The sequence below is a fragment of the Anopheles coustani genome, chromosome 3, assembly GCF_943734705.1.
Source record: "Anopheles coustani chromosome 3, idAnoCousDA_361_x.2, whole genome shotgun sequence".
Taxonomy (NCBI): Eukaryota; Metazoa; Arthropoda; class Insecta; order Diptera; family Culicidae; genus Anopheles; species Anopheles coustani.
The window spans coordinates 18,111,529-18,132,189 of record NC_071288.1 but is presented as its reverse complement, the minus strand read 5'-3'; the positions used below and the strand labels follow the sequence as shown (position 1 = coordinate 18,132,189).

The 20,661-nt window shown below is 46.6% G+C and overlaps 1 protein-coding gene across 1 annotated transcript; it reads right to left on the bottom strand.

Moving 5' to 3' along the window:
* LOC131259471 (putative uncharacterized protein DDB_G0268364) lies at positions 1-8,093 on the bottom strand. The gene is made up of 3 exons (XM_058260971.1): positions 8,076-8,093; positions 1,806-2,068; positions 1-1,744 (listed from the first exon to the last, which is right to left on the bottom strand). The coding sequence occupies exons 1-3, from the start codon at positions 8,091-8,093 to the stop codon at positions 1-3; spliced, it is 2,025 nt and encodes a 674-aa protein (XP_058116954.1).
* Between the last annotated feature and the right edge of the window lie 12,568 nt (positions 8,094-20,661).

Below are 20,661 nucleotides of genomic sequence, written 5' to 3'. Positions count from 1 at the left end.
CTACGCGCTCATCTGAGGACTAGGGCTCGTTGGACTCGCCATCATGCCGATGGTAGTCATCCCGGAATCGTCCACCGTGGTGCGGCTCTTCTTCTTCATACGCTGCACCATCTTGTTGACCTTGCGGAACTCCTCCTCGGTGTAAGGTGAACCAGCGGCGTCCCGTTTGCTAGAGGCACTCTTTCCGCTCGTTCGGGATCTACTGCCAGAGCTGGCGGCCATCCGTGAACCTCGCGAGCCCGAGCCATGGTGACCGGACGAGTGTGCGTGGTAGTTGTAGAGCCGCTTCGGCTTCTGCGTGATCGCCACCACCGGTTCGCTGTTGTAGTGCGGTGTGACCGTCTCGCTGCGATCCGTCGTCACCTGCTGCTGGCCAGGGGACTCCACGAATGACTTGTCCTCGAAGTAGGACGCCTGAGAGGGATACACTTCCTGTATGATGTACTGCTGCTGGTGCTGCTGGTGCTGCTGCTGTTGCTGCTCGTGCAGGTGATGGGCCACTTCCTGCTGGTCCAGCTGATGATGATGGTGGTAGTGCTCGTGTTGCTGATGTTCGTGCTGTGCCGCCTCCTGTTGGAGTTCCGCCTTCAACGAGGGACTTTTGTAGACGACGCGCGTATGCTTGTGGCTCGGATAGTTCTCGACCAGCTTGGGCTCCGGCAGGTAGTCCTCTTCCTGCTGCTGCTGCGGCCGATGGTGATGGTGGTACTCGGCAAAGTTGGGATACTTCTGTGCCGGCTGGTGCTGGTGGTGCTGTTGCTGCTCCTGCTGCTGATGGTAGTGGTCGGCATGCCCGTGATGTCCTCCGTCCGGTAGGGGAGTAACAAAGTTCACCACCGGTTTGCTGTAGACGTAGTGCGGCTCGTGCTCCTCTTCCTGTTGCGCTGTCGGTTGTTCGGCAACGTACTGATATTGGATCTGCGTGTGTCCCTGGTCGTGAACTTGCGCGTGATGTTGCTGCTCCGGATGGTAGGTTTGGTAGTGGTAGGCTGGTTCTGGTTGGGCGGTGCTGTGGAACGTGACGTGCGTCGGAGTGACGGTCGTTTTCCGGTAGTTCGGACGCTTGGTAGGACGAGCAGTTGGCGATGCCTTCGGCGTGTCGTAGTACTGTTCCGGAAGGGGCACGTACGTGTTGTGGCTGGTGCGTATCATTGGGACGTACGCAATTTCCGTCGGGTAGACCGGATCCGGTTGACTGTACTTCGTTTTCGTGTGTTGTTCTTGCTGCTGATGGTGATGATGATGATGCTGGACAGCCTCCGGTTCCTGGACATAATGTTGTTGAGTGTGTTGCTGTTGGTGCTGCAACTGCTGCTGCTGCTGTTGCAACTCATGCTCCTCCAGTTCCTTGTACAGCTGAGCCGCACGAACCTCGAGATACTGCTGCAGCAAAGCCTGCAAATGGGCGGCATACTTCGAAGGGCCGGGAATTTTGAGCACGATCACCGGCGTGTCCTGTTGTTGATAGAGCTGTTTCGCTTGATGTTGCGACTGCGGCTGCTGGTGATAGTAGTGCTGCTGCTGCTGCTCCTGCGAGTACTGCTGCGTCGGGTAGATCTGGTACACCTCTTCGATCGGTTTCAGCTCGTAGCTGTGGGAGGGCGTGATTTCGATGTCCGTCACCGTCTCGGTGCTGTGTGTCGAACGGACTGGCGCTATGTCGTGCTGTGAGTATGGGTAGATCATGTATTTCGGCTTGGAAAAATGATACCCCGTCTCAGCCTGATTGCTGTAGTGACCATAACTGCAAAGAATAATAAGTGTGATAAAGAAGTGCCCATACTTGCAATGAAATTCAGTCCTACCCTAGATCACCCTCGATCGTTCGCTTGATGTTCTTCCCGTCCGTCCCGTTGCTGCGTTCCACCTTGATGCGGATTTTGTTGCCATGCTCGCTAAACTGCCGGTCCAGCTCCTTGATGAAGTCGACATCTTCCGGTGGCAGCGCGGTAAACTCTTCCACGATGGATTTGGGCGTTTTCGTTGGCTTCACCGAGTGGGCCTTTTTCGTTGGTCGTTTTTCCACCTTTCGTTCCCCACTGGCGAGGGTCACAGACACCAGAAGCAACTGGAAAGTGCAGCAAAACATAAATGTAACGATTAAATCAGCTACGAATGGTGCATTTCTAATCTGACGACCGAAAAGCGTTCCCGCTTCGAATTGCCCCTAAAAGTATGCAAAGGGTGCTACACTCATCGGTTCGTGGTGAAAAGAAGCGTGTTAGTGGTGCAATTCGGTTTTGACGCTAAATATTTTAACGAGGAGCACACCACCATGTTTAAATTCATTTCACGAGTATAAGATTGTATTAAATGGACTTTTCTAAGTGAAATTGCATAATTTACCGCCTCGGTGCATTTTAAAATACTAATGATTGTTGAGTTGTACTTTTAGCTGTTGTGTTATGTTCCGTTCAAAACACTCGAAAGGCGGAAGGAATCTTCCGACTGCCAGTCTGCAGGAGTGCATCAGGCCTAGGAGCTCAAGAACATTTCTAAAGAAAACAGTTAAAAAATACAATCCATCCCTTGTTTGGTAATTTGAAATGCATTATTTTAAGGACCAACATTCTAGGAATCTATCTCTACACGCTTCGTTCATCCCACTAACGGTTTCACTTTCACGCCGTTCCCGCCCACCAGAGGTTCAGCTATCACAGCTCGAAGCACACATGAAAACACACCGTAGTACAAAGTGTTAAATTGACATGAAACCGCACCTTCCATATCGCTTTTACTGCTTCCGTGCGTGAGTTCAGCGCAAAGCCACGCGTTTCGTGTTGCAGAAAATAAACGGGTCTTTCTAGCTATTGGGCGTGATTTTCGTTCCCCGCCAATCAACCCTACTGACCACTTTCTTCGTCACGCTTCTTCACTGCTTCCAACGTCGTCGTCGTCGTCGTCGTCGGTCGGAGGGAAAATTTCGACCCGTGCGTGATCGGCCTCCGCAAGCACGGTTCAATAAAAATCCGCAAACTAGAGCAATTATCGGACGCACCGAAAACGACTTTTTAATCGGGCGCACGATATGTGAACGGAACGCCGAGATTATGTGATTTCTTTTACGTCGCGTTTGTTTCGGTCGCTGTAAGATCAGATCAGCACCGGCATTGGGGAGCGCGCGGAGCTCGGTGTCCGACCTGGGCCACGATCTGGTCTTTATTATGTAAATGAGTTCGAAAAAGTGAAACCCACGATACGGTCAGAGTTTGAGAGTACAGCGCCGGAGCTGATCGCGGACCGGTGGACACCGTTGGTTGGGTGTGTGATATTGATAACATATTATTTAACCCAGCAATCGATACTTTCCGACTTAGAGATCGGCCATCTGGGTGCACCAACCAGGTACAGCACGTTACGGATGAACGGTGGGCGACTTTCCACCTTGACGTTGGAGAAATTCACCACCGAGTTGGAGTTGGTGCTACTGGCTGAGGCTGAGCTTGTTCCTTATTCACACTCGGGTCGAGATCTATCGACAGGATTGTGTACATTCTATACGATCCCTACCTGGCATTTGATTGTATAACAGACTTACGATTTGTAGTTCGAAAAATACACACTTGAATTAAACGTCCCTCTCCTTATGAAAAGCCAAACCGGTAGAAGGCCGGGCAGAATTGCGCGGGACAACATTTTCAGGAGGCGTGAAAACCCTTCTCCCTGACAAGAAGCGAGGCGGTCGGGTGGGTAATGGCCTTTTTTATTTGATTTCAACCGTTAGATCACAGCGGACCGACCCGCTCCGAAGGTGGTGAGTTTCGGAGTAGCACGACGTCCGAAAAGTCCGAAGAAAAAGTTGCCAAGCAGGAAGTGTGGCCTCGCGCTGGGACACGCCGGTGTGTTGAAGCCGGTTTTTCACAAACATTTTGTTGCCCTCCAGCAACAGCATCCCCCCTGCACCAGAGTTGGAGATTTTCGCATGGAGAAATGTTGTTTTTTTTAAATTACGTTATTACAACCTCGGGGAACTGCCGGGCACGATCTTATCGCGTGAGTCGAAAGTTGTCCGCCATATCGACCAGCTGGTGGCGCATCTTCTTCGTTGGTTTTTCCCCACCGTCAGGCACTTCGACGACGTTGTAAAATCTATCACCGTTGCGCAATCGTTATGCTGTGTTTGCGGTATGCTTCCACACGGGAGGGAAACAATTTTCCTCGAGAGCGGCTCTGCTCGCACGCTCTGTGGGCTTTTTTCGCTTTTGGAGAACCACATTAACAACCTGTCATACTGAGCTCCTCACATTGCGTGCCCTTTTATAGTTGCTTCGCCATCGTGGGCACATTTGCTAAATTTAATTGCCACCGCCTGTTTGATGCTCGCTGCCAAATCTGAAGAAGTTCGAAGGACGCACCGAAGTCGATCCTCAATTAAGGACAAGGTCATTAGCGAACTCGAGCCGCGACGAGTGGGTTTAATTGGTCCGTGCTTAGATACACGAAAGAAAGCGCTCATGTGTGAGGAGTTGAGTGAGTGGGTAAGTAACAGAAGCAATGGAAGTAATAGAAGCAGCAAAAAACCACACATGCTCCACGATCAGCTAATTAGCAGATAAACAGTAAGTCCTTTGCAAGCTCATCCATTCAAAGGTGGACTTGCTCAGGTTGAGATTAGTTTTTGAGGTCTGTCAACAAGATTGGTTTTACGTCTTGTGTTAGGCAGTAATTGGAGAGCAGTTGATATCTCTTTTTTTGGGTACAAAGTTGTTCAATTCATGATTCTGTTTTGTACATTTTTGGTTAGACTGATAATTGTCTTCCTATGACATTTTATTCTGTGTACAAAACATTGATTAAATTTGCGATGAGCAAAAACATTACCAGTGTCAATTAAGAAAGTCAAAATGAATTGCAAATTCAATTCAATTTCCAAATATAAATTCAATTTCCAAATATAAATTCAATTTCCAAAGTAAATACGTAAATAAAAAAATCATAAACTTTATTGTTTCACTCACATTAATTTCGTTCTGATACAGTTATTAATAGGTTACTGTCAATCAAACCGATTTTTATATTATTGCAAAATTTACCGCGCATTGCGAAACTCACAAAGAGTTTTTCCACTTCACCCTTAAGTATTTCCACACCACACGGAGGTAGGGTACAAGTTGCAACGAATCTTTTCACTTTTCCCGGTTGACTGGAAAATTTTCAACCCAAGAGCAAAAACCGTCCACCTGTCGGGGGGTCATAAGATGTTAGGAAATCTAATTGAGCTTCTAATTAGCACTCCCACCCCCCCTTTGGATGGGTTGTAGTAGAAGATGACTCAAAAGCATCTGCAACAACAAAAACGAACGTAGGCGCATCTTCAAAGGAGGTGATCTTCCGCCTGGTTTTTATTTTCTTTTACTTTTACTGATCTCTTCTTCGACAGATGCTGGAGCTGCTCGGTGCTGAAGACTTTCCTCACTGAACGAATGACTGACTGACCCGAGGAAAATTACGCCAGCTCACAAACCAGCATCCATTTCACAACATATAGACACACACACACGCTCGCTTACTCGACCGGTTGTGGAGTCAGATCAGATTCGCGCTTTCGGCGGCTTAATTGTGTTGCCCCTGCGTGCGGGTTTCCCTCGTTCCTCTCCGCCGAACCATCCGGTGCCTCAGGAGACGACCCGGGAGCCGGCGTGTTGGAGTGTCGCGTTCGGGCGAGAGGGCGATGGAGAGCGCTCTTTTCGAGGCAGCACGAAAAATAAATAATCTTCCGTATACAACCACCCTCTCGATGCAAAAGTACAGAGGTTAAGAAAAGGAAAAATTGAATAGAAAAAAAACACACACTCACACGTAGCAACCAAAGCGACGCTGCGGAAAAGCTGTCAGCCGGTCGGCGGTTTTTCTTTGCCGATGAATATCGGCGGTTTTTACCCCCCTTCAGCTCCGGGGTGCGTCAGTTGCGTACTTTTCGGCAAACTCCACCGTAGCTTCAGGCCAGTTCAAATAAAGTTACGCATCATTGTAATGTGAAGTGTGGCACAACTTACCCTTAGGAAGGGGAAAGGTGAGCCGTCTCCCCGAGGGACCGGGGGTGTTTCATACACAGGCGGAAAGGCAAATTAGGCAACGCAATAAAAAGAAACAAAAAACTACCGAAAATGCAAATTCTCAAAAAATTTGGGGTGCGTGAAAAATGTATTGTCGGAAACATTTACTTGCGTAAAAAACTTAAAAAGGTAATAGACACGGTTGACGAGGGAAAATGGGGAGGTACGGGGTGGAAAAGCATCCCTTGGAGCAATTTCTCATTTTGTTTTGATTTGTTACAAAATATAGAAGCCAATCGAATTGCATCTACGGAATAAAAAAGTGCTTTTCAGATGTCTTCGACCTTCTTTAAAATCTTTGGTGAACCTTAAACCACAGTGTAAAAGTACACAAGGAAAACTATCAAAGATCCAACATTGTTAGCATGATCAACAATATTAAACATAATCAATATCATTAATCTTGGCTGGGAAATTGCAACGGCAGATTACAACCGTGCGCCGCTCTGCAAACGGGCCCGCTTTACTCTCAGAAACCGGTAATCGATCGAACTTGGCATATGGCCGCTTCCGTCGAGGGGATAAAAAAAAATACAACCCCCCACGGGCATCAGTGAAGTCGGAAGACGAACCTGAACAGGCTCGATAGCATCGGTATTGTTGTTGCACACGACCATCGATTACAATTACGCAAGCAACTTCCACGGTGTTGGCGCAGGAAGAGGGTTGCAGCAGGTGTGATGCTCACCCACCTCCCCTCCTGGGCACCCTGACTCGGTAGGAGGTTGGTTCCGTTATGCCATACGCCACCCGATGTCGAACCGTGAGCGCAAACACGCTCGAATCAAGATGTAAACGCCTTTTTATCATTCAAATATCGCCTAGCAAAACCACTCGGACACGGGTTGGCGGGAGGCTGGGTTGGATTACGGACACAAAGGTGTCGGGAGGATTTTATGGTCGCAACAAAACTATTGATCCAGGGCTCGGTGGAAGAGTAAACAATAGTTGTGTGTCAGTGGAGCCATTTTCTTCGGCATTTCATTGTATCGGTCGTTATTCAATGGTTGCATGAGATTTGTAAAAAATTGAAGTGTTGTTAAAAGGGCTTCTTTTCGCATCAAAAGAAATATGAAACAAACACTTGTTTCGTTTCATGGAGGATTCAGTCGTATGCTTAATAGATGAATATAGAGTAACAAAAGTAGAGAAACACATTTATTGAAGATGTGCTTTCGTCGTAGAAAGGATAATCGACAAAGAGAGTATAAATTTCAATATTTTAAACATGCATTAATAAAACATCTTTTCTTCATATAAAAGGGGTCATCTTTTTGCTTGAGTCAAAAAAAGAGAACAACATTTAACTCTGGACATTACAGAGCAAGCACACTTCTGAATTTTACACAATCAAATAAAAGAATGGATAAACATACGAAAGGAAAACATCGGTCAAGTATAATCAATTCACTCATTTATCCAGCATACTTGAATGTACATTTTTCATTAAACATTTTAACATTTTCAAATGATATGTTCGGGTTGATTGAATTCACAGCTTCCCAACAGCCTCAAAGGTGTTAAGTAATCTACACAAGCCTAATGATATGCTGTGATCCTCAAGGAGACGCCAAAACGATCGGAAATGCAAATGATCACAGGTACAGTAAAAAAAAAGCACTAAATGGCAATCGAAAGAAGAACGAAACAAAACCGTTTCCCATCGAGCGATCGAGCCATTTTTCCACCACGACATATCAAATAACGCCGCCAATCGTCCTTCACCCGTTTTGTGGCGATCCATTAGTGAGCAATTTCCAATCGGATGTTCAACATTGAAACGGAAGCAGCCGAATAAAAAAGGCAAATGGCAGGCAAACTACTTCCGGCCATGCTCACGGAAAGGTGAAGGTGGTGAAGATAAAATTGCGCGTATTTTCAAATGATAGTAAGGTCGTTTAATAAAACAATTTAGGATCCCTAAATTTGTTCACAACTCTACATATTTGTTGTTTTGTTATTTTGGCTTACAAGGATGTTTTGCATCCCGATTGAGAACTTTTATTTTTAGAAACCTACCACAATTAGCCACCTCATGTTGCACAGTTCTCGTTCGCTCCAACAAATCTGCAACCTGCTTGTATCCGTGGAATGTCCTTCGATCCGAAGAAGGACGATGTGCCACAAAGAAAATCCCTTATGGTGGTTCTTTTTTCGCCTGGAACTAAAAACTCAACTTCGGTGTCTTATTAAGTACTAAAGTACTACACTGCACACGTTTTTCCTGCCACGACCCGTCCGTGCGGTTTTTTCCCGCCAAACCCTTCCGCACCACACGGTTCGGAAAACTCACGTCGCACGAAATCGATTGCGTTGGACACTGTTCTGTTGGTATTTTCCCCTTGGAAGTTTTCTCCACACGTTTTGCGCACTTTGTTCACACCAGGAAAAATTGGCCAGAGCTTCCGGTGCACTTTTCGTGCATCACAACACTCGCGAACTACAACTTGGACACGGACCTACACCCAAGCACAAGCACACACACACACACGCAGCACGCCTACGCGGTCAGTTTTCCAGTTCGGTTTGCCGGAGCAAACGATGCGCACGCACTTACGCCTCGGCCGCTCGCTTGCGTCTAAACGAATTGCGCGGCGTTTGGCACGGTTTTCTTCGGCATTCGGCGCCTCTTGGAACGGGTCGCGCTCGACAGGGGGAAAGGGTTACCACCGAGTGCCCACCCCGGGAGACCGTAGAGCCTTTCGCTGCAGACGTTCGTTCGTTTCATTCACCCTTTCTCGAATCCGATTCCTCTCGACTCAATCCGGGTGCATCCATTTCGATTCCGTACATTCGGAAGGGGAGCGAAATGTCCCTCCCCCAACCTCCGCCAAGGGACGGTCCCGTTTATTCCCCCAAACGAGCCAACCGTTGTCGCATCGGACTCCCACCCCACCGAACTCAGCGAGAGTTTTGGGGCCGTTTGAGGGAAAGCAGAAGCGAAGATCGCTGCCGGAGATTTCGGGAGGAGAGTCGCTTCTTCGACTGGGACGTGCCGCGGCGATCGACCGGTTGTGGTTCGTTTCATTCGTCGCTTCGGTTCGCGGTTCGCGGGAAAATTAGTCACAGGGTGGTGCATCCGTCTTCACGTAACCGCGGGGAAATTAACCGTTCGCGCGTTCGCAAATGTAGTCGCTCGCAAAAAGCGTCGCAAAACGCCACCTGCTTGCGATGGCCGCCCGCGATCGGTACGAACGATAAGTGAGTAATCGACATCGGCCGTGGCGACAAGTGGTAATAAGATTAATGAAACTGATGCCGAGAGCATTGCGACACTTTTTTTTCCATTTTATGCCAATGGCGACAAGCGTCGCGTCGGGATGAGCATAGAATGTACGTTTCTTTGATGGTTTTATCGCGCCACATGATGCTTATGCAACTTGATGTGGCATGTGCTGGAGCGCTGGGCCGTCATCCTTTGCTACATGGCGATAAAAGGAACGGTTAGTGTACACGCTCTGAATGGCTAGGACAAGGTGATGTCCGTAACCACCTACAAGTACCATTAATAAGACTTGTGTGCTTTAGTTGCACAGATCAAACGAGATAGTGTTAGTTTATCTCTTGTTTTAGATAATCCTACATCTTCGACAGAACGACCTATTTATAAATAACACATTTGATTATTGAATTGACAAAATAAACCATGCTGGGGCACTTGAAAGGTGTAGAACGAAAATTAGGCGTTTAAATCAAGCCAAATTTAATTTAATTTAATAAAAACTGGATGGTTTGATAAACAACAGACAGTTCTAAAAAGAAACCTTTTGATCATCAAGATAAAGTTTTACGAGTCCCTCAAAAGATATTGAAGGTATTAAATATTTTTATTTTTATGTTTAGATTCACAATTCTACAATTTCCCTTTGTATCTTGAAATATCGTGCCAACAAGCCACTTTTGCAGACTATCTAGATGAGTGAATTCGTACATGGGTATTGTTTCAACAAAGTTTGAAAATGGTTTGTTGTTCTAGGCATTTTGTTCATGCCGAAGAGTGAAAAAGGAACCACATTCTGAGTAAGAATGAATGCAGAATGATATGAATAGATTTTACAAAATTTAATAACATCTGTCGACATTCACATCGTTATGATTGCGTCATTTCATTTTCAAAATAAAAGTAGTGAAGTGATGTTTTTCTTCTTTGTTATTTGAATAATTATCCCTTGTAATGTTTTAGTATTGTATTTTTTAAATTTTATTTTTTATAAAAACCTTACTACACCACAAGTCGATCTAACGCTCTAATATCACCTAATCCTAGAATCAACAATAACAACCACCTGGACGTATCGTGTTATGGCATGAAGTATTTACAAAATATCGACCAAGCCAGACTTCCTCTTACGATCTCGACTCGTCGTGCATTTCCTCCGAGCTTTGCCACGGAAGTCGCTTCTTTCCAGCTTTCTTGAAGGTTCGTTTGCCTTTCCCTACGTCCGTCTCGAACAAACTGCTCAATGGATCTTCCCTGGTGTCGAAGGTCACCTTCAGCGGGCCGGACCTGTTTTCTGACGCGTCTTCAGATTGCAGCTGTTTCCGGGAACGGCCGTCGCCCCGTTTCCAGTCCTTCTTCGCCTTGAGAAACACATTCGTGGTGGCTTGGTGCAACGGTTCATCCTCCTCGAAGGAGTCCGGTTCGGGTGTCGTGACGGGGCTGGTGGGTGGCGTGGGGCTAGTATGGCGCTCCGAGGGTTCCTTCGAACCCGACGGGCCAAACGTGCGCCGTAGGTTGTACTTCCGGGTTTCTGCGTACGGTTCCCAGGTGGTCCCACGCGTCCGTTCGTCGATGGAGTTACTTTTCGATGGGGAGTGCCTTCCGGTCGCGAGAAGTTTTGCCGTCGGCTCGGTCACCGTGTCCGGGTAGGTGAACTCTGCCTCCTCGTACGGGAGTTCCTCTTCCAGGCTTTCGTAGTCGAATCGGCGCACAACGCGCCCATGTCCACCAGCCGGCCTTGAATCGACGGCAAACTCCACCGAAGATACATCTACCATGGCAGCGAGTGGATTGTGTTTCCGTTCCATCACCGGACCTGGCCCTTGGCTGTACAGTATGGGCATCGACGGATGCTTTGGGACCGTTGGTCTCCCACGGCCATGGTTCGTGCGTCCTTGGATCTTGGACTTTCCGTGCAGCGGAAGCCGCATATTCATTTTGTCCGGCTGGATATCATTGTTGTTCCGCAACAGGACGCGATACTTAATCGGCTCCGTATCGGGCGTCTTGAGGAGGTTGAAAAACGGTGGTTCCGGTGTTTGTGGTCCCCCCGGGACTCCCGCGGTCGTCTTGTAGACATACGGATGCTGTCGCGGGTTGCTACTAAACGTAGCATGCGTGGTCAACTTCTGATAGCCCTTCGCCAGTGAAGACTTCCTCCGAGGTACCAGATGTTCTTCCACTACCGGGGGAAGTATTTTACGCGCTCGACGTCCCAAGTCTATACCGGACGTGCCTTTATTGGGCCCGTCCATCTCACCTTCGGGGGATTCTTGAACAACAATTTCCGAATCGTTCGATACCTTCATGACGATATATCCGATATGGGTGTTGTTGAACACGTTCACCACGTACGGAACTCCCGAGCCAAGCTGGTGCTGGACATTACTCCACTGGGGTAGAGGATTGTACCGACCTTCGGACGCTTCCTCCGTACGCCGCAATTCATTCCGACGCGAGCTCAGATGCTCGTTCAATTGCTGGAAGTCGTCGTCAAAACGATCACCCGGCCTTGTCTCGAACCGGTACGTTCCACTGCCGGCCGCAATGTGATCGACCAGTTCATCCAGCTCGTCGTCGGTGTCATTCTGACGGAGCACATTCTCGATCGCTTCCTGCAGCAGCACCGGGAACCATTTCTTGCCAATCTCTCTGGAGCTTGCGGGAGTGGTCGTGGGTGTCGGGGTCACCTCAGCAGATACTGGCGTCGTGCGGTTTATCGACTCGCCGGTAGTTGGCATCGGGGTTGCTGTGGCAACCGAGTTTCCTTCCGATTGACTAGCCACTGCCTTGGAGCGCATCCTCTTCCGCCTCTGCTGTGCCATCCGCAGCAGCGACTCCAGATGCTCGATCAGATCGTCAGAGAGCGGTAGCTGTTCGGCCGGAGTCAACACTGTCGGTTTGCCAACGGTGGGATGTGACCGGTAGTTCCGCCTGTACCCGCCATCTTTAGCAACCGGTACAACGGATCGCACCACCGGTACCAACTCGTCCGAGTCGAAGTCCTCAAGACTGAGTACATGCGGAGTTCTACGCAGGCCATACTGGGCGTCGACACTGTTCGGAATGAGTGCGATTCCACACAACACTACCGCGGCACGGAGCATCCAATCGGCCATCTTAAAAACGCACTTCCTACCAACGCCACCTCTTATTCCAAGTGGACGCTGTTCGTACCCGGCACCGACTCAACTATCGCTCGACGGCAAATGAAATGGCTAGGCGTTCCCTGCTGCTGGTATATCTTAAATATCCGCGTCCCGTGGTTTTGTGGCGGTGTTGTTCCGGACGCACCACTGCTGACCCGCAACCGGCACGTACAGCTGTTCGGTTGTTTAGCCAGCCGAGCCCGAGAGGAAAGAATTCTCCGTTTCGGACATGTCCGACGGACAAAAGTCTACAAATGTTAGCCAGAATAACGTCGCCCATGGTGTGTGTGTGCGTGTGCGTCGTGTTTGGGATTGGTTTGTTTTACATTTCAACCGAGTAACGACCCGAGACCCTGAACCTGGCGCCGTGCATTGTTTTGATACACCATTGCGTCGGAACAGTCGCTTTCGACAAACCCGGTTGCGAAATCGTGGTTTACGTAAATGTTTGACGGGACAAAAAGAGCAGGAGGTTTACAAGGCGCTTTCTTTAAAAATGACATGCATTTAACGGGAATTGAAATGGTTAGGAACGCATTCAGCAATAAACTACTTTGATACCGCCATATACATTTTTATTTTACCTTAGCTTCTTAACTTGCAATGCAAGATATTGAGTCCATCTCCTTTAATGCGTTATTTTCATATGGATGATTATTTATGACCTTTACAGAGCTTCAGAAATCCAGGGTTCCTGGGAGACTTGGAAGATGCTCACACTCTTCACGACAGCCACGCAACACCTCGGGTCGTGTGAAATGCATCATGTCAAAATCTCTCATACCGCAAAATTAACCCCCTTCACGTAACACCGGAATCACGCTGACCGTGTCGATGGTACCGCGTCTGGTGTGCGCGACGTGCGGGTGCGTGCAAACTTCCAATTTCGTGGGACATCTCATTAATTCCCCGCTTTTTTGCTGTTAAGTGCCGTTTCACGTGCACCTCCTTTGGGTTCGAACAAATCTTACTATTTTGTTTTTGGCTTCGGCTATTTGGCTTCGCGCGCTTCTTCACCGTTGGCCTAATTTACTTTTTGACCCCAGCAGCGCCTCCACGGTACAGCGCCCCCCCCGAACATGAGATCCCAGAAGTGGTGGCCCAAAATGCGTCCGTAACGATTTTTGCGCCATTTGCGTGACCTATTGCGCGAGGTCGCGTTACGCTCGTGGTTTTCCGATGGTCTTGATATGGGAAACAGGAACCGGGGAACGCGGGTGGCAGACCGGCCCGGGACGTATGGTGGAGAAAAGTGAGAGTGCGTTTGGAAAAACACGTCTTCTTTTTACTCTTTTGGTGTTCTGTTTTGTTTTTAACTGGTGTTCGAAGAAAAAAACAGCCATGCCTCGGTACGAAAAGGAAACCTTGCCAAACGGAGCGCAAACGGAAGTTACGCAAGTACGAACACCCCGCGGGGTTAGTGTAGCACAAGTCTGGCAAGCAAAATAAAATGGGGAGCACTAGTGGAGGGAAAGAAAAACAAATCCAAGTGTGCATTAGAGCTGAGAAAGCTCTTTAAAGTTTGAAAAATTGCCAAGAGCTAGAGGTACTTGAATTCAAACATGTGTTCTTTGGTGTATATTACTACGAATTAATTTCGATTAATGTAAACAAACTCATGCTTAAATTTTTTCATTTCTTTACTCAAAATTTTAGGATGTTTTGGAAAGGGAGAATTCAGAAAATGTTCAAAAACTTCCGCTTGGCGTTTTGTACTTCCGAGCTGATGCTACTTTCTCCAGTTACTTACGGGAACATTTAAGGTTCAAGTTGAATGAACATTTTAGACCCAAGGACTTCCTTCACCAGCTCAGTTAACATCTACCCTGAAGGTCTTTGCGATGAGCCTTGATTGGAAAGCGACTACTTGCCCGAAGTATGGCACTCGAGGGCTCGATTGGTAAATAAGAAAGGGAACTTGAAAATCATTGTTCAAGTTACCAAACACTGCCGTTTACGAAAAGCAATTAGAATCGTTAATTATATCTTCATTATTTTTATATGTTTATGCTTTTTTTACACTCTTTTCATTCGTTGTTTCATTCAATTAGCTCTTGTTTGTTTTGAATTGCTTTTTTACTATTTTCTTCGGCTGTTTCTTCTCCATTCTGTCAGACACCCCGACGGTGTGCGGAATGTTGCTCGACCGGAACTGGTATTTCGGTAAGCTTGTTTAACAAATCAAATGGTCCGGTAGCACGCACGTCCGGCTGAATGAATGAATGGTGCGGATTATTTATGTATACGCATATTTTTATTCCCCGCAGCCAGGTTTGTGCGGTCCTGTGAGCGTTTATTATTTTAAGCCTTAACCGTTTCATTGATGCGTTTCCGTTGGTGTAATAATTTTTCTTGATGCATTTTTAACCAACGCTTCGGGTGAATTTTGAAATGGGGAAGCCAAATTATTATTGACACCTTTGTACATTGCTCGTTATAGGAAAGGCGTCTTCATTTGATGATGGGTTTGAAGGAGTTTTCAAATTGTTTCCCATGCATTTGCTTTCTTTAATACCGATTAACATAAAATAAATGACAAGGAAAAAGTTCATAACAAGAAAGAAGGCTTAGTAAAAATTGGAAAAAAATTATTTGAAAATGTTTCGCCCATGTTGTGCATAAGACATAACAGCGTTGCGTTTAAATATAGCTCACTAAATAACCACCACTTCCTGCAGGATACCAGTCCCTGATGTAAGTGCTGATGTTGAAATTAAAACCAGGAAAACAGTTCAAACCCACGAGTTGGGCGTTTTTCTTCCTGCACTACCGGGGCCGCGATTGAGAAAAACAAATTTGATAGGAAAAACTTGGGCTCCAATGGGAAACCGGTTGCAAAAAAAGTAATACAGCGACCAACGTAACGATTATCCCTATCGGATTAGGTGGTATTATAACATAGGATATGTTTTTGAGCCCACCCAACCCCACGGAAAGCATATCAGCAGTCTGCTGAAGTCAGGGGAGTGTCAACCGTCAACCGGAGGGAAAGGGGTTTTCTACCAGCGGTTCGAGTAAAGAGACATTTAACAACAAGCCATCGCTTGCTTGTCTGGTCTACCGTGCCGTCGCTGCCGGCTGTCGACGACAGTTGTACAACTTTGTGGCACTTCGAAACGTGAGTTTCCCGTTCTGCTGGGTGATAGCGAAAACATCACGCATATTTTCCGCACCGGGCAGTTCCTCCAAAAGCCGTCCGTGAAGGTCTTTCAGCTTTGACCATTTCCCCGTTTGTCGGTTCCGTGAAGTAATGTGACAACTTTTGCTCCGAAAGAAATCAGTGCGGCACACAAAAGGCGGCTTTCCCGGAACGGAGTGGACGGAAAGCGCATCAATCCACGGAGCTTCGATCGTTCGACAAGATTCGTAGAGCTCCCGGTGAGAAAACAATAGCGATGATGACGAGTGGTCATCGTCTCATAACGGCCCCCAGCGGGATCCATTTATCTTCCAACCCGCCATCTGCCGCGTACAAATTGATGGTTTTAAGTGTGAAATTGCTCGAACTAAAGCGCACGAGCGCGGCCACAATCGGTGCGAGTCTCAGTAGCCCGTGCGATGTCTTCGGGTCCACCACCGTGCACGCCGATAGTTGGAGGCCTCATCTCGGACAAGATGGCGCGGGTAAGTTATGGTGTTATGAAAACAGTTCTCCGGCTCCGCATCGTTGCCCCGATGCACCACGCAAATGAATGCCCGCCTGGTGCCCGGGTGGAAAATCTGACCGAGTCATCGCCACCGTGCCGACTCCGGGGGGCTTCGATGGCGCTGTGTGGAGCTTTGTGTTAAACATTTTCCAGATTAGTAAGTCACCGCCGCGTCGTTGGTTGATCGACGAAGCGGGCCTAGTGTTTAAGGGATACCTTTTCAAAGTGGCCACTTACGTCACCCTCTAGCCACAGGACTCCGGGGCGATGTGGAAGACGGAGGCTATGGAATGACCGGTGAAGCACCGCGCTGTCGGGTATTAGTTATCGTCAATTATGGTACCGCTAGGAAAAGGTTCTTTAGAGGAATTCGATAATGAGGGAAGATTCACAACAAACGAGGGAAGATTCATAAGAAGAAAAGTTTTCCTTAAAGATATCTATAAGGTCGGTTTTCTGTTGTAAATTATGGAAATTTTTGGTTAAAGGAGTGAAACACAATCAAAAGCTGAGTGAAGTTTAAATATTATAGGGAAATAATAGTAAAATACGATATGATGTAAAAAACTCTAAAACAAAACCCTGTTAGCTTTTCGGACTAAAAGTTCATACTGGAAACTGAGGTCTACATCTTTGGTAATATTTAAAAATGAATCAAATGCTTTGCGTTTATCATGTTTATAATGCTGTCGATACGACGTTCTTATCCATATAAGGAAATGTTTTCCTCTATACTTCAGTGTTTTATCATATCTCATAACTAATATTCTCTCTGATCTCCACCAAAGATGTCAGATAAACCTTTCTGCTCTTTTCGACACATTAAAGCCTCGGAGTGCACTTATGTAACTCGAAACTGCGCGTTCTAATTCATCTAAACTGGAATTGCAATCCACTTGGGCCGATCGTCTCGTTAGCTGATCGCGGTGAAAGTGCATCGCAAACAGAAGTGCAAGACAAATGCAACCACGTGTTCACCGAGGCACCCGCAGAGCGTCTCCGAGGGTGCAGAGTAATAATTTATTCAACGAACCACCCGAACACAAGTGGTCATCATCGTCAACGTCCTTCTTGCTTGTTCGCTGGTCGGCACATCTCCAAACCACCCGGTTTCGCAGAACTCCATCAGCATCATCCGTGCCGTTCGAATCAAACTCCCGTTTGACGGCTTTGGCCGTCTGGATGCAGATGCATCGTATCGGATTGCATCGAATGCGGACCGAATGGTAAAAACCGATCCCCCGTTGCGGGGTTCAAGACGAAGGTTGGGATCGTCAAATCCATCGTGTCGTAAACCATAGCCATCCATCGTTGCCTCATTGCGCGGAGAAAGTGCAAACCCACGGAGCAAAAACGCTCCATCGGGAACGGCAAACCGATAGATGCCAATTTTCCCGCACCGCACAGCTACTTGGTTTCTCAAAATGATCCTGTTAGCATCTATTGACGCCTGTGCCTTTTTTTCACTCTTCCTGCCCTCTCACTTTCAGAAGTAATCAACGAAGCCTTCGCCATGGGTTGGCCCTTCGTTTTTCCCGAAGGCACCAAAAGACGGGTAGCCGTCCGCACCCGAGAGAATGTTCGTAATTTAAACTTCAATTTTCATCCCGACAACCGTCAATTTCCCGTCCCGATGATACTGAACTTTAGGCGACGCCGGTGTCGTTTGGTCCTGTGTTGTTAATTTCAGCTTATGGGAAAATGGAAATTACGTTCCAATGTACGCCTTTACGATTGGAAAGACATGGGTTTTAGGTTGAAGTGTTAGAAGGGGTTGTGTTTGCAAAACCTTGCAGTAGCGATCGAAGGAGTGAGAAGGTCAGGCTTGTTCCTCTAAAATGAACTTTTTGATATTGCAAAGAGATAAAAACCAATATTAAAGATTAAATTTGATGGGATATTGAAAAAATAAGTTCAGAAAATTTAAAATCGTTTCCAACCATTATATTTGACTCGCTCCATGGTCAAATCCATGCTTTTATGCAACCGATTAAATGCTCATCACCAATCAAGGTTCATTTGTTCACGCGTGCCCCAACCGAAGCTACATTCCTTCCTACACGACACCCATTAGGCCTTCAGGTTTGGTTAATTGTTTAACAGCAAAATACGCACGGTTCGACTCCATCGCGGTTTGAAAATTCCGAAACGGAAGCATGAGGTGTGTAAAAACGGCCCCCGGATCGCAGTTAATTGCTTCACTCCGTCGTTCGCTTCGCTTTGGTTCAATTTGTTGTTCACAAATTTTGAGTTGCATCAGTGTTTGGTGGGGTGGGTTAAAGAAAGGCTTTGTAAAAGTCCCTTTGTAAAAGGAAGCAAATTAGAAGACCTAAAACTGCAAGCGACGTCAATCAGTGGATGGGAAGGGGGGAGGGTGGACTAGTTATTTTGAGTCGATCGGGAATCGATCGGTCGATCGGGTGACGGATTGTTGTTAAGAAAGGCCCACATTCAATCCGGGCATCGCGTTGGTTTCGATCCGGGCACGTTTGCGGTCGATTAGGTTGGTCGGTTTTGTTTTTCTCGAGCTGTTCGGGTGATGTAAGTTCGGCGGCTTTCCCGAGGCGCGTTTGAGGATGACAATTTTAACATTTCTGTTTTGTTTCAAATGGCACCCACCAAACAATGTGTGCCAGTATATGTAATCAGCTGGCGGACAAGTGATTGGATACCCAAGGTTGAGTGTGGTATTTTTCTCCTATGAGATGTTGCAAATATTAAGGTCAGTCTTAATCCGTTAGCGACGTCAGCGTGGTTGAATAATACTTAGTAATTCTATAGTCTTTTCAGCTTTCAGCTTTGCATACCACCACCGCAGCTTCTTTTTATGTTTTCCGGGTAACAAGGTTTAAATGTAATTAATCTTTCCAAAGATACACTTTAACAATTTCTTTAATTGGAAAAATGATCATCTCATCCTTATTTCTGCTTGCTGCACATCCAAAGCTGTTGCTTTTATCACCATTGCTATAATTATTAAATTATTAATTTATAAATTTAAAAATGTACCTCGGTTTCAACGAAATTTTCATTCTGTTTTGAAAATATTTTGACAGTTCTTTTAAATTGTTTATTGATTCTTTTGAAGCTTTCCAGTGATTAACAAAAGTTGAAATTAATATTTTTCACAAACGATATTCATTAAACGGACACCTGACATGTAAAAATATGTTTCAACTGACGTGAAGTTAACAATTACAAAATACAAATAACAGTGAGACTAAATCCTGTGTTTGTAATTAACTAGTTTTATTCCATGTCCTATTACAAATGAAAAGTTTAACGCTAAATCAATTAACAGATGAATTGTAGTTCTACTAAAATCTAGATCATCATCTTGAATAATAATTCTACAGCTTCTGTGGTTCCCACCCGAACCTAAGCGTTCGTCATTCCTTTTGCACGCACCGGATGTGAACGATTGAAATAAATCCATGTCTCCGGGCCGGCATTCGCTCATTACTTATGCGTGCAACCGCGATTGAGCAAGCCACATCCATGCCACACGCATACACACCTCACAGGTCCGCGTTAGTTTGTTTTATGGATGAGAAGAAGTAAAAAAAAACCCACCCTTGGTTTTGTACCTCCCAACCACCCGGCGACCAGCAATTATGCTCGCAAAAGGGCATTTAATTGCACCGCACCGCGAGGGGTAAGTAATATTTCAGCCCAACGTCGTTCGATCAAGCGTGTGTCGCCATCGAGACAAAGTAACGGCGCGCGGGTATTGTGGACGGATCGAACGAACATCGATCGATCGATCGTAACCGACTTCTGCTGACCTCCGCACGGGACGATCTCCTCTAACCTGTAGCATTAAAATATTGGCTAATTCGTCTGCTCGCGGAATAATTTTGCCTACCTTTCTTCACTATCCGTTTGGTTGTTCGATTTTCTGTTTCTTTTTTTTCGATGTTGGCGCCAAAACTAGATCTCACCGGCGCACCTCCGCTCACTGTCTGTGTGGCCCCCAAAGTGGTTCAAGGGTATGCCAAATCCTCTCGAAATCCAAACGGATGCCTACACACAACACACCACGGCGGTTTTGTTTGTAGGTTATGTTTACTGGCACCTCGGTAACGCCAGCCGGACCACCGTCGGTCGTTCGCACCCGGCAGGATGGGGAGTTTGTCGAATTTTCTCTGGCGATTCGGTTGGGAAATCGTGTTTCATTTGTTAAATACTAGGCTTGTGCGCGTCGATGTAAAATTGGTGGTGAATGTTTATGTCAGCAAATTGATATTTGGATGTTTGCTGATCGATACCGGTTTACATGCCTTTCAAATGCCACCGATGTTGCGCTGGGGGTTAAAGTTGAGTCACTGCCACCCGGTGGATAGTTATTTATTTTGTTTTGTGACTTGAGGGTTATGCGTTTTCAATCATGTTTCTTAGTTGCTCCACTTTGAAGCGGCCACTTCTTTTTTTGATTTGTAATGGGCACATCATTTGTTAATAGGTCACTTGTACAAAATAGCACTTAAAGTGTCTTAACACATCATTTGTTAGAGGATAAAGCAAGAGTTAATCAATGGAAGATGGTTGTATCTTTCATTCCCCATCATATTTTCCTACGTCTACATGGT

Coding starts and splice junctions, on each gene's coding strand:
- LOC131259471 (XM_058260971.1), bottom strand. Junction 1,745..1,805: donor ACGATCGAGGGTGATCTAGG/GTAGGACTGAAT, acceptor TATTCTTTGCAG/TTATGGTCACTACAGCAATC.